At 42.0% G+C, this 25,203-nt stretch overlaps 1 protein-coding gene across 1 annotated transcript in view; it reads left to right on the top strand.

Moving 5' to 3' along the window:
- The window catches only part of LOC140202092 (scavenger receptor cysteine-rich type 1 protein M130-like), a 35,657-nt gene extending 10,922 nt beyond the window's left edge, over positions 1-24,735 (top strand). Inside the window, exons 4-5 of the mRNA XM_072266951.1 lie at positions 22,761-23,081; positions 24,407-24,735. Of these exons, the coding sequence (XP_072123052.1) occupies positions 22,761-23,081; positions 24,407-24,735 (650 nt within the window). The remainder of the gene's footprint in view (positions 1-22,760; positions 23,082-24,406) is intronic.
- The last annotated feature ends 468 nt before the right edge of the window (positions 24,736-25,203 follow it).

The raw sequence follows: 25,203 nt of genomic DNA, 5'->3' as shown, positions 1-25,203 counted from the left end.
TGAATAGCAACTCGTCATTGCTAATATCCGAAAATACAGTGGCATGCAAAGTTTTGGGTACCGTTGGTCAAAATTTCAGTTACTTTGAATAGTCAGGTAAGTAGAAGATGAATTGATCTCCAAAAGTCATAAAGTTAAAGATGAAACATACTTTCAAATGTTTTAAGCAAGGTCATTGTATTACTTTGTTTCTACAATTTTAGAGAGAAAAAAATGAAAGGAGCATTATGCAAAAGTTTGGGCACCCCAAGATATTTGTGTTCGCAGACAGCGTTTAATGATGTCTCGGAATTTAAATCGCTTGTTAGTGCTAAGGCTTGTTCACAGTCATCGTCAGGAACGGCCAGGTGATGCAAATATAAAAACTTTATAAATACCCCGCCTCTTCAAACGTTGTTTTAACAATCAGCAGACATGGACTCCTCTAAGCAGCTGCCTAGCACTGTCAAAATTAAAATAATTGATGCCCACAAAGCAGGAGAAGGCTAAAAGAAGATAGCAACGTGTTTTCAGGTAGCCGTTTCCTCAGTTCGTAAACTAATTACGAATTACAGTTAATAGGAACGATGGGAGTCAAGTTGAGGTCTGGAAGACCAAGAAGACGTTCCGAAAGAACTGCTCGTGGGGTTGCTAGAAAGGCAAATAAAAACGCTCGGTTAACTGCAAAAGACCTTCAGGAAGATTTAGCAGACTCTGGAGTGATGGTGCACTGTTCTATTGTGCAGCGACAACTGAACAAATATGACCATCATGGAAGTGTAATCAGAAGAAAACTTTTCTTACCCCCTCACCGCAAAATTCAGCGTCAGAAGTTTGCAAAGGAACATCTAAACAAGTTTGATGCATTTTAGAAACAAATCCTGTGGACAGATGAGGTTACAATAGAACTTTTTGGCCATAATGAGGTAAGGTATGTTTGGAGAAAAATAGGTGCAGAATTTCATGAAAAGAACATCTCTCTAACTGTTAAGTACGGGGATATATAAATTAAGCTTTGGGCTTTTGTCGCAGCCAGTGGCACGGGGACAATTTCACTGGTAGAAGGAAGAACGAATTTAATTAGATACCACCGAATTCTGGAAGAAAACATCACACCGTCTGTCTCAAAGATGAAGATGAAAAGAGGATGGCTTCTACAACAGTATAGTGATCCTAAACACATCTCAAAATCCACAATGGACTACCTCAAAGGGTGCAAGCTGAAGGTTTTGCAATGGCCCTCAAAGTCCAACGACCTAAACATAATCGAAAGCCTGTGCATAGACATCATAAGAGCAGTGCATTGAAGACGGCCCGAGATCTGACAGATCCAGAAGCGTTTTGCAAGGAAGAGTGGGCGAAATTCCCCCAAACAAGAATTGAAAGACTCTTAGCTGGCTACAGAAAGCGTTTACAAGCTGCAATACTTGTCAAAGGGGGTGTTACGAAGTACTGACTGTGCAGGGTTCCCAAACCTTTGCTTCGGGCTCTTTTCTTTTTTTGTTATTTTGAAACTGTAAAAGACGGAGAAAAAAAATCTTCCTAAAATATTAAAGAAATGTGTAATTCTTAACGTTATGCCTTCAGGAAATCAGGTCATCTTTTACTCGCTTAGCTATTCACAATAACAGATATTTTGACCAGGAGCGCCCAGACATTTGCATGTCACTGGATTTTTCTCTCTCTCTCCACAAAATCATCCTAACTTTGTTGTTGTTGTTTTTTTGTTGCTGTTTCTCTGACGTATATCAGTTTTGTTCAAATGACTGTAATTTGCTGGATTTAATTTCGCTTTTGCATCCTATCAAATATTCTGGCTATCTATTTCACAATGTCCTAGAAATAAAAAAAAGGAAAGTAGGAAAAATCGAAATGGGTGAATACGGGATTAAATATGCCATATTTTAAGGTACGTCGTATAGTGAATAATGCAGATGCAGTTGTAACACTGTTAATGATTATTATGTATGACGTTATGGGAATTACTGAATCGGGGCAGAAAGATTATAGATGGAAACTTAATGTCCAAAGATACATATTGCATAGATAGGACGGACAGGTAGACAGAGGAGGTGATGAACAGGAGAAGCTAAAGACCGATGTCTGAGTATTGCAGCGGAGTAAATGGAACTACGGAAGGCGGAAGGTGGACAAAATTAATTTGAAAGGATCAGTAGCAGAGATGTCGACAGAGCAGCAATAGCTTTGCCGAAAATACAGGTTACATGCATCCCAAACAGGAAGTATTCCGAAGGGAGAGTTACAAAGCAGTGGCTGACAAGGCAACAAAAGTAAGTGAAAAGTCCGATGACTGCGAAGCTTTTCGAAACCATCAAAAAACAACTAAAAAACCATTAAGCAGAAATATAGAAGGAATACGAAGTTGAGCCAGCTAATAATATTAAAGAAAGCAAGAAAAGTTTATTCAGGTATATAAAGTGTACAATAGAGACGTGATTACATATCAGACTACTAGAAAATGATGCTGGAGAGGTAATAATGGGGGACAAGAAAATAGCGGACGAACTGAGTAAGGATCTGGCATCAGTCTTCACTGTGGAAGGCACTAACAGTATGATGGATGTTCGAGAATCTCAGCTGGTAGAAGTATGTGAAATTACCATTGTTATGGTAATATTTTTGGTAAACCAAAAGGTCCGAAGATAAATTATTGACGTGGAACAGATAACATGCACCCAAGAGTTTTGAGAGATCTGTGGAATAGATTGAGAACGAATTAGTAACAATCTTATAAGAATCAATTAATTGGGACATGGTTCCCGAGGAACAGAAAATTGCAAATATCACCTCATCATTAAAAGGGAATATGGCAGAACAAAATAATATATAGGCCAGTTACTTCGACCTAACGAGCTAGGAATAATGTGTAATTCATTGTTAAGGATAATGTTACAGGGTTCTTGGAGGCCCATGATTCAATAGTCTGCAGTCAGCATGATTTTCTTCAGAAAATTCCTTGAAGAAATAGGAAGCAGCATAGACAAATGAGGATCAGTGGATGCTATGCTCTTGAATATTCAGAAGGTAATGGCGAGGGTGCCACACATAAGACTCTACAAGTTATGATCCATACTGTTACAGTAAAGAAACCAGCATGGATACAACATTGGCCGATTGGCAGGAGGCAAGCTGTAGGAATGAAGTGACTGTTTTCTACTTGGCTGCTGGAGTCAAATTGCTTTTCCTTATATGTCAATGTTTTGGACGACGGAAGTCGTGGCTTTGTGTTCACGTTTACAGACAATATGAAAATAGTTCAGGGGCAGGTAATTTTCAAGAAGTAGGTAAGCTACAGGTTGATCCAGACAGATTAGGAGAGTGAGATGTCAGCATTCATTTTGAGAGAACTGGAATATAAAAGCAACAATGCTATTTTGAGGCCTTGTAAATCACTGAGAGTATTATGGATAGTTTTTGTCCTTATCTAGGAAAGGATGTTCTGACATTGGACGCGGATCACAGGAGGTGCACGAAGATTACTTAGGACTTGAAAAGCTCGTCGTATGAGCGACGAATGAACTACTTCACTGTGCCACACATGAGGCTACTTATCAAGATAAGAGCCCATGGAATTACGGGAAAGTTGTATACAAGGAGAGAGCGTTGGCTGATTGGCAAGAAACAGAGAGTGGGAATAAAGGGATCCTATTCTTGTTGGCTGACGGTTACCAGTGGTGCTCCACAGGGGTCCGTGCTGGGGCCGCTTCTTTTAACATTGTACATCAACGATTTGGTTTATGGAATAGATGGCTTTGTGGCTAAGTTTACTGACGATACGAAGACAGGTGGAGGGGCCGGTAGTGCTGAGGAAACGGAGAGTCTGCAGAGAGACTTGGATAATTTGGAAGAATAGGCAGAGAAGTGGCAAATGAAGTACAATGTTGTAAAGTGTATGGTTATGCACTTTGGCAGAAAAAAAGAAAAAAAAACAGGCAGACTCTTATTTAAGTGGGGAAATAATTCAAAGTTCTGAGATGCAACGGAACTTGGGAGTCCTCGTACAGGACACCCTTAAAGTTAACCTCCAGGTTGAGTCAGTAGTGAAGAAGGCGAATGCAATGTTGGCATTCATTTCTACAGGAATAGCGTATAGGAGCAGGGATGTGATGTTCAGGTTCTATAAGGCGCTGGTGAGACCTCACTTGGAGTACTGTGGGCAGTTTTGCTCTCCTTATTTAAGAAAGGATGTGCTGACTTTGGAGACGGTACAGAGAAGATTCACTAGAATGATTCCGGGAATGAAAGGGTTAACATATGAGGAACGTTTCTCCGCTCTTGGACTGTATTCCTTGGAGCTTAGGAGAATGAAGGGAGACCTCATAGAAACATTTCGAATGTTGTAAGGCATGGACATAGTGGACGTGGCAAAGTTGTTTCCCATGATGGGGGAATCTAGTACGAGAGGGCATGACTTAAGGATTGAAGGGCGCCCATTCAGAACAGAATGCGAAGATTTTTTTTTAGTCAGAGGGTGGTGAATCTATGGAATTTGTTGCCACGGGCAGCAGTGGAGGCCAGGTCATTGGGTGTATTTAAGGCAGAGTTTGATAGGTATCTGAGTAGCCAGGGCATCAGAGGTTATGGTGAGAAGGCGGGGGAGTAGGACTAAATGGGAGAATGGATCAGCTCATCATAAAATGGCGGAGCAGACTCGATGGGCCGAATGGCCTACTTCTGCTCCTTTGTCTTATAGTCGTATGGTCTTACTTGTTTGAATTCAGAAGAATGAAGGGTGTCCTCACTGGAAACTGGAATGTTGAGAAATTTCGAGAGGGTGGATGTGAAGAGGATGTTTCCTATGGGGAAGGAATCTTAAGAGCAGAGTACTCAACCTCAGAATGGAGGGCCACGATGGGATACGAGGAAAAGGCGGTAGATTGGAGCGCAGAAGGAAAACGCATCACAGATGGCGAAATGGTGAAGCAGACTCGATGAGCCAAGTAACCTGATTCTCATCCGATACGTTATGTTGTTATGGTGGAATACCAGATTCCAATATGCGAACAATACTTGAACAGAATTTATGTTTCATAGAATTTGGAAAGGTTTTTTTTCGTGGAAGCTGCATTGTAAATAAGACAGCTGTCTCTATAAAATATTTCACAGTCAGTATCAATAAGTTGTTTTCAAGGGAAGAGTTGCGTCATGTTGCGAAACGTTGTCAGGTTGAACCTCCTGGCAGTCGCCAAATGTTTTTATTTCCCCTCCAGCATTTATTATTGCAGAACGCCACGATTACAAAGCAGCAGGTGCTAGATCTTCGCTGCATTTTGAGTTGAAAAGTGCAGTGTGTTCTGCAGTGGTTTGGAAGTATTTGATGAGCAAATACTTACTCATATTTAATATCCAGAAGAAAGAGCAAATAGAATAATGGAAAATGCAGGTTATAAACAGGCCTGTCGCCCCAGCTAGTCCCTGTCAGACCATTTCAATTTCCTACTCCCATCGACGTGTACCGGTACCTTTCCACTACCACCCATGCATCCGTCGAATCTCTTCCGAAAAGTTTAAATCTAGTTCGAATGCACAACTTGCTCTGGTAGCCCGTTCCACACTCTGTAGCTGAAGAACTTTCAATCATGCTCCTCTTAAACTTTTCACTTTTCACCCACACCACATAACCTCCAGTCTCACCCAATCTCACTGGAAAAAAAAAACTGTTTACATTTATATTTTCTATACCCCTCATAATTCTGTATACCTCTATCAAATCTCCACTCAATCATCTAAGTTCCGCGGGCTAGACTTGGAATCTATTCATTCTTTCCTTATAACTCACTTCAACAAACTTCTATTTTCTTCCGTACACTTTCAAATTAATTACATCTGCCCTATAGTTAGGTGACCAAAACAGCACACAATCCACTAAATTAGACCTCACCAACGTTTTATACATCAACATACCATTTGTTCTCCTTTATTCAAAACTCTGTTTTATGAAGGCCAATGTACCAAAGGATTTCATTACGTCTCTACTACCCGTGACGCCAGTTTCAGTGATTATGCAACCGTTTTCCCAAATGGTTTTGTTCTACAGAATTCCACAGTGTGCTACTGTTCACTGTAAGAATTACCTGGTCGCATATCGCACTTCTCTGCATTAAATGACTTTGCCATTTTCAGCCTATTTTTAGCTTTTCCAGATCCAACTCTTAGCTCTGATCATCGTCATTGTTGTACACTGCAACCCTAAACATTGTGTCATCTGCAAATGTGCTAATCAGGTTAGCTACAGTCTCATCCAGATAACTGACATATGTGAAAAACAACAACCGACCTAGCACTGATTACTGAAGCATTGCACTTGTCTTAGATCTACAATCAGAGAAGCAACCTAGTTCCTTTCTCTGGCTTCCCCCACGTTGTTAATGTCTGGTCGAATTTACTACCTCATTTAGAATGCTGAGCGAATGAACCTCCATGGCCAAACTCTCATGCATGACCTTAACATATGTCTTGCTGAAGGCCATGTGTACAACTTCCACGGCCTTTACTTCATACACATTCCTGCTGATTACCTCGAAAACAAACTACATCACTTTGATTAGACACGATTTACCACGATGAAAGACTTGCCGACTATCCCGAATAAGTTCAAGTCTATTCAAATACTGATATAACCGGCCCCGGAGAGTACCTTGTAATAACTTTCCCACTACTGATATCCGGCTCATTGTCCTATAATTTCCTGGATTATTTTTATTGCCTATTATAAATGCCAGAAAAAAAAAAGTTTTCCTCCAATCCTCCGGTACATCACCTGCAGCTAAGGATAATTGAAATGTCTCTGCTAGAACATTGCAACTTATTCATTTGCCGCACAGAAGGTCCGATGAATCACCTTGTCAGGTCCTGGAGATCTGCACAAATCAGCAAGCACTTCCTCTTCTGTAATCTGTATCGGGTTCATTAAGTCGAAGCTGATTTGCATCTCATCTGTCGACTCTGTTTCCATCTTCTGAGTACATAGCGATGCAAACATCGGTTTAAGATCTCCACCATCCATTTTGGTTCCACGCATCGATTATTATTCCGAACTTCTGGAGGTCCAATGCTGTCCTTTGCAATCCTTTTGCTCTGAACTTATCTGTAGATTGTTTTAGGATTCTCTTCAGCTTGCCTACTAGTGCAAAAGAATGACTTCGTTCAGCCCTCCTAATTTATTTCTTATGTGTTGTCTTCAATCTCTTAAACCCCATATCTACTTAATCTGTTCCTACCGGCCTGTCCCTGCTGTGCACCATTTGTTTTTCTTATATAGAGACTCAGTCTGTTTTTTTTAAAATCAATGTTCTCTAAGGAACCTTGCTAAAGGGTCTCGGCCCGAAACGTCAGCGGTAGATTTTCCATGGATGCCGCCTGGCCTGATTAGCTCCTCAAGCATTTTTTGTTTGTTGCTTGGATTTCCAACGTCTGCAGATTTCATCTTCTCCCTAAACCTGTTATACTTACCTTTTTTTTTTTTTGAACTATTTGTACTATTAAAATTTCTCCTTTGAAGCCCTGCCACTTAAATAGTACACCGTTACCAGAAACCTGACTGTCTCAATCTACAACTGCCAGATCCTTCCTGATAACATCAAATGTTGCCTTTCTCTCAGTCAACCGAAATGTTTCTTTATGTGGTCAACGTTAATTAGCCTATATTAATTTCCTTTCATGGCTCCCAAATATAAAATTAGTTTTACTAATGCCGTTAACGTAATTGAGTTTTGTGGGCAACCATGCACTGGCTCCATCCCTGCAGATTGTGAGAGTCTGCAAAGGCAGAGACTTGGAGCGGACAACATTTGTATTCACCTGACTGGGAGTGGAGGATATCGGAAGCATGCCAGCAGAGGCAAATGTTAGAATCTAACGGGTTTTCTGCTTTACAACATTAATTCCCCGCGCCACTGCCAAGATAACTATTTGTCCTGTACCCCTAATATTATTCGTTATGAAAACATGTTTTGTAAGTTTTTGAATTCTACCCCTGTACGTTGTGGGTAACGTGAAAAATTTGCAAACTCCCGGGAAGTATCTGTATATCTCGTTTGCCTCTTCTGAGGGAGCAGAAGATTGCAGGCTGTCCAATAATGTCTCCTTATTACAAAGGACTCATGTATAAACCAAGGAAATAAGGACTAGTGATCCTAATATCAGTAAGAGCTACGTTACTGGGAAATGAATGCATAACTGTGTACATTTGGGATAATCGGATTGGCTTTGTCTGCTGGAAATCCGTGTGCCATGCATTGAGCTTTTTCTGTTGGAAAATCTAATCAAATCGATTGAGTAGTACACAGCGCTAAACGTATTCTGCACGGACTCTACTGAAGTCTTCGGCAAAGAGCCCCCTGGCAGTATGGTCCAGGAGGTTAAAGACAGTGATAGGTATGTGGTCCAAACTTTTATTGGCTATAAGACAGAGAGGGTGGTGATGGAGACAGGATTATCAAGAAGCCATGTGACATATTTAACTTCAATTGCCGAGGATTTGATCGCAGTTATGGGGCACCATGTTAAGGGTCTGCGTCATGTTGTTGCGAATGCTCTTTTATTGTTCAGTGCAGTTCTGATCTCCATTCTACAGGACGAAAAACCTTAATCTGCAGAAAGTGCGGAGGAGACACAAGCGGATTTCTAATCGGACTAGACAACCTGACGTATAAGAAATATTGCAACACACATCAAAGTTGCCGGTGAACGCAGCAGGCCAGGCAGCAGCTATAGGAAGAGGTACAGTCGACGTTTCGGGCCGAGGCCCTTCGTCCTGACAAAGGGTCCCGGCCCCAAACGTCGACTGTAACTGTACCTCTTCCTACAGATGCTGCCTGGCCTGCTGCATTCACCAGCAACTTTGATGTCCGTTGCTTGAATTTCCAGCATCTGCAGAATTCCTCGTGTTTGCATATAAGAAATATTGGACTAGATGGAAATATTTTAGCGAAGATGATGGAGATATCAGCTTATAGCAGTTTATAAAATTATTAGATGCTGAGGTAGCATATGGCGTCACAATCTGAGAAAAAATTAGTGCGGCAATACACGGAGTATTTTCCCTATATTAAAACAGAACGGGGTTCAACTTGGAAATGGACCATATTAAACGGTAATCAGGAACATGCATATTTATTCTTGCAGGGACTCCAGTCTTAGGATAGCAAAGGATCTAAAGAAACTCAAGCGGACTAGTTTATTTAATGTTCATTATCTGACCACTATTAATTTGGCAGAAGAGAAATAAGACTGCCAACTGAATATTGATATACTGATGGAAAGTATTTAAAGTCGACAAATCAGTCAATCAATCGGACAATCAGTAAATATATACGAACAGGAAAAATGCAATTATCATTGGAAATTTTCATGAACATCTATGGTAGGTAATTCAAAACTGTTACTACGAAACAGAGAACTCATGTTCCCCGAAAAAGATAAGATGAATTTATTTTGTTTCTACCTTGATGAAGTATCAACAATATTTCAAGAAGAAGAATGCTCTTAACTTCGAGTGGAGTCATCGGATCGCCGTCATGACGGCTTTTTTTTTTTTTTTTTTTAAGCAGGCTTGCTTATTTTCATGAGGCCGAGTTGTTCGCTTGAACCTCGACCCAGCACGGATGGAAAGCGTGCAAGGGAGATTGTTGGATTCGAACTCGGGAGCCTTCGCTCCGAAGTACGGCTCTGTTGCCACTACACAACCAGCCGGGCATCAGTCATAATTTATCTTACTTTTGGAATAGGATCATTCGGAAATACTGTCATCCATTCATTCTATTAATTGCTATATTCTGTCAAAATATTTATCATATTAACAATTAATATATACGAGTCCTGAAATAAAATTTATTGAACCTTTCCCCTTCATAGAAATATATATTTTCTTTGCTTGAAGATATCCCAGATACTGAAATGTGTCATATTCATCCATAGGTTGTGTTGTCTCTTACTACTTGGTTTTGTATTGTATTGTGACACTATTGTCCGTGCATGGAATCTCGAATGCAACGGACAGAGCAAGCCTCACTCTGCTAGATTACACACCAGACAGGTGGTGGCTGTAAATTAAACCTCACACTGGGTCCCCCTGGAATTCCACCTGCAGTGGCTGAACACGTGAATACGTGCGTGCCGTGCCTTCGAACCCAGACAGAGGGATTGTAGAGTTTGATAGCTGGAAACTATTTTCCGATAATATTTCCTGATCGAGAATGAATGTGGTTGCATCTGTATCAATCATAAACGGAATTAAAATTGGGCCAATCTACAATATTACCTTAGGGTTTTCCTGAGAGGTGGTACTCACGGTTGGAAGTATCCTTGCTTGTCAATTTCTAAACGGGTGTTGTCCCTGCCTGTCCCTTGGAAGGTTTTTGTTCCTATTTCTGATCGACAGATATTCTCTTTCGCTTCCCTCTTCCCGCTGAACATACTCACCTTTAGAATTAGTTCCCTTGGGGAATTGTCGGGATTCGAAAACCGGGTCCCAGTAATATGTAAAAGCTGGTCCCATTCGATTTCAGCCATTGTCAGGACAGTCCATATTATTAGTTTTAATAATGTTGGCTAACTTAAATGGTAAACATTGGAACAGTAGACCATTAAACTAGGGGGGGGGGGGACTTCCCATTAATTGAAGGCTTGGTCTCCTGCGAAAGTGCCGTAGTAGGCCTCAAATCGCTCCCGATAGTCTGGTCCCAATTTTCCAGGCTTAGGTGTGCATTCACGTACTTTAGTGATGTTTACAGGCTGTTGGAGAGCCCTCTGAATAATCTGGTCTTTCTGTTATATTCTCATTATGGATTCCGGCCTGTAAATCCTGATAGGTTCCCTATCTTAATTCCGCCTTCCATTTCCGCCCCTCATCAGCTGGTAGAATCATGCAGCAGAGACCGAATAAATCTTGTAAGGTCGCATTAAACAGTTGAAAGATACTGCAGACACACTGAGCAAACTGTGCTGTTCTGTTTTATTTTTTTTCTTTTCTATCTGGTGCCTGATTCATGATCATTATCATTTCCTGAGTTTTCCATGGTGCATACACAGGAATTACTGAGGGCTGTCCCTCATCGGCTGCTCGTGGACTGAGAAGAATTTGAGTGGGCTCATTGTCTTTGTGGTGCCATTAGCTCAGGGGTTTCCTTGGATTCTTGACTCCATGTCTCGGAATGATCCTCGGTATTTCCTTCCTGGACCGCAGGGTATAGAGAGCCTCCCCTTCCGTGCCGCCGCTGTTTTACCCAGTGGCCACCGCACCTGAGTACTGCAAGGATTGGGGTTCGGGAGCACTAGTGTCACTCGGTCCCAAGTAAGATGGGGGATACGGTGGGTGCCCAATCCTTATCGCGGTCACTACACTCAAACAGGGTCGGTATGCCAGATGTAGGTTCGGGATGCCGTATTGGCCCTGGATCTCGCGCGCGGCACTGCCGATGTAAACCTTCCTGCCTGTCCATATCAGCCGTTGCCTCTTTTATTTGCCTTTCTCTCGTTCTCTTTTTCTTCTCCCATCTACCGATTCGCACTCTTTAATGTTTCATAAATCTTGGGATTTCCTTCTGACGTACACACGTCTACACCCCTTTAGCACAGGCATTGTTCCTCCGACTGGTCGGTAAGGTAACTTTCGATTTAGTATCGGCTGTATCTTTCCATTCTTTGATTAGTAAGTTCCACATTTTACTGCAATTGTTAATTTTCAAATTAATTGTACTTTTTGCTCGCAAGAGATTATATCCCAAGTTCCACCCAGGGGCCATTACTGTTTCCCTATCGTTTAGTTAGTACAGTGCCTAACATCCGAAGATCCTTTTCCTTATCTGGCATTTGTTCACAAATACCCTGCGGGGGGCTCCTCCCTTCTTTCTCCTGAACTTGTCCCATTTTGCTGCCGAGGTGAGAAATTTACCAAGCTGCCAGTCTCGTATCCTTGTCATCAAATTTCAACCGACCATATTTGGAGGCATGCACAACCCTTTACCGAATTCGTTGGGCAGTGGCGACCACTTCTCCCGACCTGGTCTCAGAATCCGGTTCCGAGCGTACTACAGAGTAGTCAATGCCTCCCGCAGCAACCTGTCTATTACGCTTAAATACAACTCTTAACTGATGTTTCCTCCTGGGCTTAGTCGTTGGATCCCGTCAAGGTACAGGTTTCGATGGGCGAGGGGCAGATCGACTGACCGGACACAAGGAGTGAGGAGAAATAAAACACAGCGGGGCGCCCTATCACTTGGTTGTATCCGACCCAAACCCTCGGTCGCTTTCTCAGCCCAGAGAAACGTTTCCTATGTTTGTATTAGTGTAAAGCACTAAATGTAAACTTAAATTCACCGGACCAACACCCACACCACATGCAGTTCTTTATTTTATCCTTTTAATCAGTTTATTTGTTCGAGCTCAGCCAGTGAGAGGCTCAGAGCTAAACATCAGAGAGACAGATTTCCTCTCTTTCTGGCGACCTGTGACGAGCCTCTGTCTTACATACAGAAACGCTACTGTTTAAGTATAAGGGGTTTCTTCTTTTATGTTACTGCGTAGGCTAATCAAAATGACTTTTTTATGTTAACTGCTGAGAAAGTTCTCTCGCTATCAGCTTGTTTGGGTTACCGAGAGAGTTACATTCAGTTGCTAACCAATTGGGACATATTTATACTTTCTTGTGTGTCTGTAAGCTATCGTGATGCGCGGGTTTTTGGCAGAAGGCGCAATAGGGAGATAGAGAGTGGGCGCGATGCTGTCAACTGGCCGACGGGACGTACCCCAAGCTGGAGTCTGAGGTCCAGGGTCTTGGGCGAGGAGAGCAGACGATGACAAACTCGTGTGGAACGTCTGGGCAACCACCGTGGTTGGTCCAAGGCGGCGGGTCAAGGTGCCGGAGGGAATTGAATGGTGGAAAAATGACCCCGTTACTAGAAATCCAACTGTTGTGCACGAAGAGGTTGAACTTTGATAAGTTTGGCACCTTTTACTTTACTTTTATATTTTATCTCTATTAATTACATAGTTCCAGTAATATCTATAAATTGTAATCATTTATTCGTATATGGTGCATTGTCTGTTATTTGGCGGGGTGGGCACATCTCATAGCATCCATACAAATTTGATTACCCAGTTTGGCGGGGCCGAAGGCTGCTTCCCCTCGAAGACAGTGTGTTGAGAGAGCCTAATGCTTACCAGGGCGGCCACATTTGGGAGCTTTGTCCGAAGTTGAAATCACTGGTGTGCTGAAGAGTTGGTGGTGAGACCAGGGGCTGTCGATAATACTAGCAGAGAGAGGAAAGAGTGGTCTGATTCGGAGACACTGTCTGCGAATAAATGTTGAAGCTATGGCAGGCTCCGCCTGGCTTTTGTGATATTGTCCACCCCTAAAGTGGCGGAGGCGTTCGGCACGTGGGCGGAACGGATCGCTCAGTTGTTAGATGAATGGCAGTGCTCGGTTGAGGGAGAGCGACCGGGATTGTTCAAAGTTTGAGTAGGCAGGCTGTTGACTGTGTTAGAACTATCAGGTTCAATTTCCCAGTATGACAGCTGCCAGTTATCTGAAAGCGGGGCGGGGGGGAGTGGGGGATGCGTCTGGTTCGACTGGAAGTAAAGTGCAGAGCCTGCGGGGCTTTCCATAACTGTGTCAGCAGATTGGGGAAAAGCTTTCAGTGTATCTTCTCTGGCTAGGAGGACAGCTAAATTGCTTGCAGTGTCAGGGGATCATTTCAGGAGACCAGCACCTCCCTCAGTTGTTCAGCAGAACAGAGAGGTGTCGGGGAACTTAGTGGAGTCCCAGTTGGAGAACGGCTTGGGGTCTGTGGGGGAGCACGTTCCCAGCAAAGTACCAAGGAAATTCTGAAAGGAAAAGACCATATTCCTCAAGGCTTAGAGGGACTACGCCCCAGTTTGTCGTTTCGGATAGATGGAACTTATGCTAAAGCCATCCTCGACACCGGGGCGCAGATCAAGCTGTTATACTGCTCGTTTTACAACCGGTATCTGAAGCATTTACCCTTGAAAACCGGTATCTGAAGCATTTACCCTTGAAAATCGGTATCTGAAGCACTTACCCTTGAAAATATTAAGGGCACTTGGGATTTGGGGTACCAGTGCCAATGATTATACAAAATACAATGATTCGTTAGTGAAACTGGAGTTCATGGCGGCATTGTCTCTGCACCTAGCGTTTCCAGCTGCTTGTGAGGACGTGTGTAGCAGCCTAGGGCCGATACCGAATTTAAACGAGAGTCGGTTGTTGTACGGCCTGAGGGAAGTATCTGAGAGTGATACCCTCTTAGTAGAGAGGCGGTGGACACGATGCTGTCATCTGGCCGACGAGACGGACACCAAGCCGGAGTCCGAGGTCCAGGGTCTTCGGCGAGGAGCGGAGACGAAGACAGACTCGTGTAGAGCGTCTGGTCGTCCACCGTGGTTGGTCCCGGCGGCGGGTCGAGGTGGTCAGAAGGATCGAATGGTGAAGAGATGACCCCGTTATTAGAGGGCCAACTGTTTTGCCCGAAGAGGTTGAACTTTGATAAACTTGGCGCCTTTTACTTTCCTTTTTATATTTTATCTCTATTAATTACGTAGTCCCAGTAATATTTATAAATTGTAATCATTTATTCGTATATGGTGTATTGTCTGTTAATTGGCGGAGTAGGATATATCAAACAGCGTCCACCCAAACTTGATTACCAGTTTGGCGGGGCCGAAGGCTGCTTCCCCTCGACGACAGCGGGTTGAGCAAGCCTGAGGCTTACCAGGGAGGCTACATATGGAACGAGCGAGTCAAAGATCATTCAGTTCAACAGATACTCCCGCCAGTCAGTTAGAGTAAAATTAATTACTTAGTAAGAGAGTCCACTAAATCAAAGTTTTAATTACAAATGATAATCTGTCCAGACCTTATCAGTTATTCCCTTCCGTTAGACACAGGAGGGAACTTAGTGGAACTCGTGACCCATGAGAACTCAACTCTGCATAACATTCCCAAGAGCTAGTGTGGGTCCTTTATCTACACAAGCTGCAAGAAAATTCCTCAGTGAAGGGCACGGAGCACACATAAGTTCGCACTTAATTTTAAGCCTTTATTTAAAAGAGTACAATAATCCTTTCTTACGTCCCCCAATACTCATAAAACATCACCGGGAGGAGGGTGAGTTAGTGGAGAAAAAGACGTGCTTTGTTGTGGGCTCCTGTTGGAGATGGCGGAAGTTCCAGAGAATTATGTGCTGGATTCCGAGGCTAGTTGAGTGGTAGCTGAGGACAAGAGGGAACCTATCGCTGGTGGGCTGGCAGGAAGATGAGGTAAGAGCAGATGTGTGTTACATTAAATAACATTTCCTCGGCTTTTGTGCAGTCTTTAGGTCCTCCAGTCAGCAACGGTTTCATACCACTGCCATTTCAGAACTTCCTACTCTGCGGGGCATATCCTCCTGCAGATTGTGAACTATTCTCAGAAACTTCAGCCATCTCCACTCTGCCATCATTCCCGACAGTAAACCTCTCCAATCCATCTGGGAAAGCTCCTCTCTCATGTTTCTGTAATTTCCTTTATTCCACTCATACATGAGAGTTCTGCTTCTCCTACTTAAATTGCTGTATGAATTCAATCATACTTGTTCGTCCGAGTGAGTCCTTTACCTGAAGCCCCCCAATAAAATAGTAACAGGGATATCGAGGAGCAGAAAGGGAAACAGATCCCGAAAACCTGTAATAAAAACAGAGTTGTCGTGATGGGAGATTTTATATTCCTAAATATCGATTGGCATCTCGCTGGAGCAAGAGGTTTAGACAGGGAAGAGTTTGTTAGACGTGTTCAGGAAGGTTGTTTGACACATTATGTACATAAGCCTTCAAGACGAGCGACTGTACTTTATTTGGTATTGGGAAATGAACCTGGTGAGGTGTCCGATTTCACAGTGGGAGAGCATATTTCACAAAGAGATCGCAATTCTATCTACTATACTGTAGCACTGGAGAGAGATCGGAACAGACACGTTACCAAAGCGTTTAAATTGAGCAAGGGGAATTATGAGTCTATCAGGCAGGAAACTAGAAGCTTAAATTGGGATCAGATGTTCTCAGATAAAAGTACGGAAGAAATGTGACAAATGTTCAGGGGATACTTGTGTGGAGTTTGGCATAGGTACGTTCCAATGAGACAGGGAATTTGTGTTACCGTACCTAAACCGCGGTGTACAAAGGCTGTAATAAAACTAGTCTTGAAGAAAAGAAAAGCTTAAAGAAGCTTCAGAGAGTTAGGTAATGTTAGGAATCTAGAAGATTAAAAGGATAACAGGAAGGAGCTGAAAAAGGATATCAGGAGATCCAGAAGGAGTCATGAGAAGGCCTTGGCGGACAGTATTAAGGAAAACCCCAAAGCATTCTACAAGTATGTGAAGAGCAAGAGAATAAGACGTGAAAGAATAGGACCTATCAAGCGTGATAGTGGGAACATGTGCATGGAAACGGAGGAAATAGCAGGGGTAATTAATGAATACTTTACTTCAGTATTCACGATGGAAAAGGATATTGGTGATTGTCATGCAGACTTGCAGCAGACTGAAAAGCTTGAGCATGTAGATATTAAGAAAGAGGTTGTGCCGGAGCTTTTGAAAAGCATCAAGTTGCCCCCCCCCCCCCGGAACTGGATGAGACGTACCCCAGGCTACTGTGAGTGGCTAGGGAGGAGAGGGCTGAGCCCCTTGCGATAATCTTTGAATCATCAACGGGGTCGGGAGAGGTTCCGGAGGATTTGAAGGTTGCAGATGTTGTTACTTCATTCAAGAAAGGGAGTAGAGGTAGCCCAGAAAATTTTAGACCAGTGAGTTTTTCTTCAGTGGTTGGTAAGTTGATGGAAAGGATCCTGAGAGTCAGGATTTCTGAACATTTGGATAGGTGTAATATTATTAGGAATGCTCAGCATGGCTTTGTCAGGGGCAAATCCTGCCTTACGAGCCGTATTGACTTTTTTGAGGATGTGACTAAACACGTTGATGAAGGAAGAGCCGTAGATGTAGTACATATGGATTTCAGCAAGGCATTTCATACGGTACCCTTCGCAAGGCTTAATGAGAAAGTAAGGAGGGATGGGATCCAAGGGAACATTGTTTTGTCGATCTAGAATTGGCTTGCCCACAGAAGGCAAACACTGGTTGTAGATGGGTCATTTTCTGCATGGAGTTCGGTGACCAGCGGTGTGACTCAGGGATTTGTTCTGGGACGCTTACTCTTCGTGATTTTTATAAATGACCAGGATCAGGAAGTGGAGGGATGAGTTAGTAAGTTTGCTGATGACACAAAGGTTGGACGTGTTGTGGATAGTGTAGAGAACTGTCAGAGGTTACAGCGGGACATTGATAGGATGCAAAACTGTCAACTCAGATCAGTGTGAAGTGCTTCATGCTGGTAGGTCAAATATGATGGCAGAATATAGCATTAATGGTAAGACATTTGGCTCTGTGGATGATCAGAGGGATCTTGGGGTCCGAGTATATAGTTCGCTCAAAGCTGCTGCGGAGTTTGACGCTGTGGTTGAGAATGCATGCGGTGAATTGGCCTTCATTAATCGTGAAATTGAATTCAGGAGCCGAAACGTAATGTTGCAGCTATATAGGACCCTGGTTAGACACAACTTGGAATACCGTCCTTAGTTCTGGCACCTCACTACAGGAAGAGTGTGGAAGCCATAGAGAGAGTGCAGAAGAGATTTGCAAGGATGTTGCCTGAATTGGGGAGCATATCTTATGAAAACGGGATGAGTGAATTCGGCCTTTTCTCCTTGGAGCGACGGAGGATGAGAGGTGACCAGATAGAGGTGTACACGATGATGAGAGGCATTAATCGTGTGGATAGTCAGAGGCTTTTTTTTCCCAGGGTTGAAATGTTTACCACAAGAGGACACGAGTTTAAGGTGCTCGAGTGTAGGTACAGATGTGATGTTAAGTTTAAGTTTTTTTTTACTCAGAGAATGTTGCATGCGTGGAATGGGCTACCGGAAACGTTAGTGGAGGAAGGTACGGTAACGTATGTTAAGAGACTTTTTGATAGGTTCATGGATCTTAGAAAAATAGAGGTCTATGGGTAAATCTATTTATTTCTATGAGAAGGACATGTTCGCCATAACATTGTGGGCCGAAGGGCCTGTATTGTGCGATAGATTTTCTATGTCCCTATGTAAAATCTGGATTATTGTATGACACCCAATCTAAAACCTATTTTCCCTGAGTAGGCTCAAGCACAGTCTGCTCTGAAAACCCAGCTTCTTGGCGGCGGAGCGAAGCAGCGCGCGTGGCCTCTCCGGAGAAATGATATCGTATTTGTTATGTAGGGGCCATAAACAATTCTGATTTAATGGAAATTGACGTGAGAAGCACCGAGGAACACCTGGAGAAACTTCTGATTGCCCTGTTCGCTGCCGCTGCTACTGTGCGATCGACAATATCCGGGGGGAAGGCCCCAAATCCTCGGTTTTGCCTGTTGCCGGCGGCCGGCGGTGGAGTCGAGGCGTTCGGTAGAGATAGTGCTCTGTGCTCGGTGTCGGAGGGCTGGTCAGATGCTCGAAGTTTTGGCAAGTACTCAGAGTCGGACTGTGGTCGGGTGCTTCCAGGATGCTGCATTGGCAAGTTTGCGGCGCTGGAAGCTCACGGCATGGAGAGTTTACTTCCTTCTCCCGTCTGCGTGAGATAATGGGTCTTTCGAGGGACTTTGCAGTTTTTATTTCCCGTGCCCATGGCCTGTTCTGCATCAAGTTACGCTATTGCTTGCGCTGTTGTAACTATATGCTATAATTATGTGTTTTTTTGTCATTTTTGAGTCTTGGTCTGTCTTGTGTTTCTGTGATAGCACACCGGAGGAACATTGTATCATTTCTTAATGCATGCATTACTAAATGACAATAAAAGAGGACTGTGTGTGCTCATAATCATAATCATAATGATTCAACAAATGCCCTTTCTTTTGATCTGACACCAACCTAAATTTCCCAATCTCATTTCCTACTGAGGTTCCCAATTAGAGTTGTAACATTGCACATATCTCATGTCCTTTCCTGCTCTTTTTTGAAATCTCAACAGCATACCTTGTCTACTATTTTGAGTCCTATATGTGATTGCCATAATGTATTTTTTTTTCTTTTACCTTTTCCGTTCGTTAACTTCACCCACAAAGATTCAACATTATCGGACCCTGGCAGATCATTTTGAAGATGAAATTGCATAGCTTTCCAACACCACTTATGCATTCCTGCCTGTTTTTTTCGGTATAAAGTATATCTTTTGATATTATGCTGCCAACTGCGACCTTCTTTCAGCTTTCGCTCAGTAATGCCAACAACGCAAGATTAATAAATCTCTAATTGTGCCACAAACAAATCCACCACCCAGTTCCGAATACTTCATGTAATTAACTGCAGCGCATTCTGTCCTTCTGTCTTCGCCCTTTTTGATTTTCGCCCCTGTGGTACAATTTGTATTGGTACAATGTGGTACAATTGGTATAAACTACCTCTTTGACTGATAACAAGATGAAGATCTGTGTGCACGTACAGTATCTACCACTGGGGAAGAAGGTTGGGGAGAATACCGTGAATAAAATACTTAGGCTATTCGTAGCAGCCTGCAGAAGAGCTTGCTGACATTTCAGAAGGAACGAAACTCAAGATAATATGAAAGCAATATGCATCATACAGATTGCCCACAAAGAAACAGAAAGCAGAATATCCAATTCACTCTGAGATTGGCACAGTCATTCCTGAAAAACAACTTCACAGACACAGTCAACAATCATTGTTTCAGAGAGGGAAACAAAGCACAGGATTGATGGGAAATACATGAATATTAAATTTCAAAGTCTAAAATTTAAAGCAGATTTATTTCCAAAGTACATGCATGACAATTACAATACATGGATTTTGTATTCACATGATGCCGCTAACAGTAAATAATTCTACTCCTGTTACTACTACTCCGTTATCAAAATAAACTGAAGCATTTTCGAAGGCGGCTGTCGAAAACCACTAAGGTTATGTCTAGCTACAATCATGTTCTCTAATTTATTGAATCCGATGAAAATTTAGTATCAGAACAGAAACAATGAAACCAGCTATACCTTAACACTCATTTTATACATGGATGTTTTGAAATCACATATTCTTTCATCAGTAAAGCTATAACAATTAATTGAAACAGTAGATGTTGTTTTTTCGAAAGATATAAACATGGACTTTGGACTGGATAAGTGCTTAATATTAAAAATAAGGAAATGTGCAATGGACCTTACGGAATAGAAAACAGAACAGCACGATACAATAAAACTGATGAATAAATATGAAACATGTAAGCCTCTGGGATATCGACGAGGAAAGAAAATATATCAAACACGATAAAGGTAAAATAAAAAGACAGAATTTACTTCAAGGCTTCAGAAAATCTGCCAAACAGAGAACAAGAGAAAAATTATAGCAAAGACAATAAACGGTATACTAATATTAATGTATTCATTTTTGCGTAATATTTTGTTCCAACACCGATCTGGAATAGTTATGAAGAAAATAATAACTGAAATGACGCATTCATGTACATCTGAATGCAATTAGATTAATTTTATCTGTGGCAGAAGGGGAAAGAGGAAAAACAGACATTACAAAGCTACACAATAGTCAGATCAAACTTCAAGGGTATAATTTCCTCAACGAAAACAGGAATCAGCACTCCACGCCATTATACGCCATTCTGATAATACGTATACACCACTACACGTAAATAAATATACCCAGAAAAATAGGCATATTCACGATTGAAAAAAAAATACTTTAGCCAATTGGGCAGCATTTGGTAGACATCCGCACGAACTGAGCAAATTAGATGTCGATCGCCTCGATCAGAGTTTGAGACCTCTTCCCAGAAACAGAAGCATTCCCTGTGGCAAGACAGGATCCACTGTTTAACAAAAAAAAAATCAAAGATACATAATAAAAGACCAACAGAAACAAGATGGCAAATGTAGAAAATGCCAAGAAAACACAGACATTATCCAGTACGTAATGGTATTTCGTAGCTGTTTAATACAAACTGATGACTTGAACAGGCACAATCAAGTGGCAAACACCAATTATCAACATCTTAATTTAATATAGAAATTTATAAATGCAATTGCACCATAATTCATATCCCAGCCTAGTCCAGTTTTAAATCAGAATCCACAAAGGACGTTCAATAGAAAATAATATACATTTTTATCAAAGATTGTAAATGTAAGGACCAACAATTAAAGGAAGTGTGATTAATAAAGTACATGCAAGGAGCCATTCTTGCCACGCATATTATCTAATGTTTGCAGCAAAAGTCGTTATTGCGTTAAGGCCTTGAAAAGGACCAGATTCCAGGCAGAACCTCAGCGGATTTATAGTGCAATTAAAATTCATTTATTGAAAATAGATGGCCCAGAGCTAAAGAAGTGAAAACCTAGGCTGCATTCACTTCCGTTCACTTACAGTGGCATGCAAAGGTCTGGGCACCCCTGGTCATTTTTTTTTTACTGTAAATAGATAAGCGAATTAAAAGATGGACTGATTTCTAAAAGAAATACAGTTAAAGATTACACCTTGTCTTTAATGCTAAGCAATATTTTTTTAAATTAATATATTTTACAGTTTCAAAATAACAAAGAAGGAAAACGGGCCGAAGCTAACGTTTGGACACTTCCCATGGCAGTACTTAGTAATAACCCCTTCGGCAAGTACCACACGTTGTAGATGCTTTTTCGTAACCAACTAAGAGTCTATCAATTCTGTTTGGGGGATTTTTGCCCATTCTTCTTGCAAAAGGCTTCAAGTTCTTTGAGATTCTTGGGCAGTTGTGCATGCACTGCTCTTTTGAGTCCTATCCACAGATACTCGATGATGCTTAGGTCAGGGCACTGTGAGGGCCATGGCAAATCCTTCAGCTTGAGCCTGTTGAGGTCGTTTATCGTGGATTTTGAGGTGCGCTTAGGATCATTATCCTGTTGTAAAGGCTATCCTCTTTTCATCTTCGGCTTTTTTACAGACGGTGTGATGTTTGCTTCCAGAATCTGCTGGCAGTTCATTGAATTCATTCTTCCCTCTACCAGTGAAAAGTTGTCCGTGCCACTAGCTGCAACACAAGCCCAAAGCATTAAAGATCCAGCCCGTGCTGAACAGTTGGAGAGGTGTTCTTTTCATGAAATTCTGCACCCTTTTTTCTCCAAACATGCCTTTGCTCATTGTGGCCAGAAAGTTCCATTTTAACTTCATCAGGCCACAGGAATTGTTTCCAAATACTTCATTCTTGTTTAGATGTTCCTTTGAACCCTTTGAATAGAACATGAAGAACTCTCAGATGGCTACAAAAAGCGCTTACAAGCTGTGATACTTGTCAAAGGGGGTGTTACTAAATACTGCAATGCAGGGTACCCAAACTTTTGCTTCGGGCCCTTTTCTTTTTTTTTTTGTTGTTATTTTGAAAGTGTAGAAGTTGGAAATAAATAAACTTTTTTGCTTGAAATATTAAAGGAATGTGTCATCTTTAACTTTATTCCTTTTGGAAATCAGCTCATTTTTTACTCACTTAGCTATTCACAGTAACAGAAATTTTGACCAGGGGTGTCTAAACTTTCACATACCACTGTATGCTGCACAGTCACAGCTGGAAAGGGGTCCAGTCATGAATAAGGCGAAACATGATACACTTTTTTTTTTTTTTTCTGTTGTATTAGTGCACTCTGTTTTGTTATTGGGAAAAAATTAAATTTCTTCAAATATTAATATACAGTAACAGGGAATCATGAAGCACGACTGGTTCGGGGGGAGAACAGATGCTCTGGCCGTGTGGAAGTCCTGCATGCAGACGAGTGGGGGACGCTTTGTGATGAATACTTCAGCCTCGAAGTTGCAAGCGTGGTCTGCGAACAGTTACAGTGCGGTGCAGTAAAAACGACTCCCAAAAATGCTTCCTTTGGCGAAGGAAAAGGACCGTTGTGGAAGGACAACTACCGCTGTCTGGGAAACGAGTCCCGATTAGCTGATTGTCCAGTCTCAGCCTGGAGTCAGAATATCTGCTCACATGAGAATGACGCCAGTCTCATCTGCACTGGTGAGTCACAGAGAATTTATGACTGAAGCAAACTGCCCTTTAGTTGAAGAGATATTCACAACTGTGACCTTTTAACCAATTAAACGTCTCTGCCATTTAGTGGCGATCATGTATGATTGTGATTTGAAGCAGATGGTTGGCGTGCCTTTGTTTTCCACCGGTAGTCTACCAAGCCATTTCAGTTATCTTACAAATAGGCGAAACTTGAGTATAAAGAAAATGTATTCTGATGTTTGGAGAATAAATGCATAAGAGGAAGGAGGATGTTGACAATTGATATAGCAAGATAGTAGCTTTGGCGCGATGTAAATATCAGTAAATACAGAAATGTAATATTTGCATAGAGAATACTGAAGTCATAGATTTTATTTAAAATGTGATGAGAGGCGATATTAAAAGAAGGGCCGCATTTAAACTGGTTGAATAAGAAGAAAAAACTATATTGTTACCTAGAACATAGCATACTGCGGTATGGCACTCTCCCATTGGCCCACAATATGTTCCCGACTTTTTTAAACTAGTCTAAATTCAGTCTAATCTTTCCTTGCTGCACAATCGTCCATTTTGTTTCTATCATCCATGTGCCTATTTAATTGTTTCTTAAATGTCCTTTATCTATCGGTCTCCATCAACACGAGTTCCACGCCCACGCCACCCTCTGTGTGAAGAATTTAACTTTGAACACCACACCCCCATGCGTTCATCTAACCACATTAAAATTAGGTTTGCGTGTACTTGCCATTTTGTCCCATGTACTAAGTCCCTATGCATCCACTGTATAAAATACCATTGCCATCCTGTACACCTCTATCAATTAACATCTTATTCTACTTCGCTGCAAATAGAAAATCAGTGGATTTTTTTTTTTTTTTGGTGTGATTTTTTTTTCCCGTAACAACAGCGCAACACGCCCCGCTCCATTTCCCACCCGACCCAACGCAGGGAGAAGTAACTAATCCCTAAAATCCCTTTTAGGGTACATGGCTTTGCTGTTGGGTAACAAAGAAAATAAACTTACGAAAGACCCCGCTCATGTCAACAGAGATGTGTCGGTCAGGTATCAGACTACTTAATGCATACAGCATTTATCAGTAATTTCAAAGTTTAGCCAGTGTGCCACATGTTTTCAATCCAGTTTCCTGCGATAAACTGCAGAAATTGTTCTTATAGCTCCAATATTGACTGTTGAACTTCACTAATGCTCTTCGCATTCGAAGTAACATGCGGGAAGTTTATGTTTAAAACATGCCTTGCAGGTAATAGCTAAAAATGTGCAGAATGACTTGATATAATATATTTTTACCGCATTTCTTTCGATATCGTAGATGAAATTTGGTCCTTGAGACTAAACGATGGGGGAAGCCGCTGCGATGGACGAGTGGAGGTGTTTGATAAAGGGATTTGGCGTAGAGTGCATGATAAATTTTGGACCATCAATGAAGCATATGTTGTCTGTAGACAACTACGTTGCGGCTCCGCGATATCTACCTACAACTCCTCAAAGTACAGGGAGAATGATCGACCTGTGTTAGTGACCGACGTTCAATGTGAAGGAAAAGAGTCGCACCTTCGAAACTGCAAGAGCTCCATATCGAAATCGTCGTCTTCTGGCATCACGGGCGTTGGTGTCATGTGTTCAGGTGAATATTGTTAAAAGGTGGCAATGGAAATTTCTAAACTGGCGTCGTCATTAAGAATATGTCGAGAAATGCAGCGTAATTAAGTCATACGGATATGTATTTGGCTAGCTGGTCATGAAGGCAGTGAGAATCACATCCACTTTTGTAGTATTTCCATCTTATACTACACCTGCACACCACTATACACACTCAAATTCATCAGGTACACCGCCTCGCAGACTCTACAATTTATTTGGATATCAGAGGGAATTTACAACGTACAACTTTGGGAGGTGAATAAAAACCTAAGAACAGATTAAAGCCACATCTTTCGGATTAGAATATGGAAATTTCGCACAGATTTGACATTGAATCTTCTTCACTGGATCTATGTTGTATCAGATTTGGATGCTGCGTACAGGCTATTGCACACCCATTCACCATTGGGTTGTACGGCAACAGTGTGACAGAATGAGGGTTTTGATTTATCTGCTATCTTAGAT

The sequence above is a fragment of the Mobula birostris genome, chromosome 8 (assembly GCF_030028105.1).
Source record: "Mobula birostris isolate sMobBir1 chromosome 8, sMobBir1.hap1, whole genome shotgun sequence".
NCBI classification, from domain to species: domain Eukaryota; kingdom Metazoa; phylum Chordata; class Chondrichthyes; order Myliobatiformes; family Myliobatidae; genus Mobula; species Mobula birostris.
The sequence above is the reverse complement of the archived record's forward strand: the minus strand, read 5'-3'. Positions and strand labels throughout refer to the sequence as shown.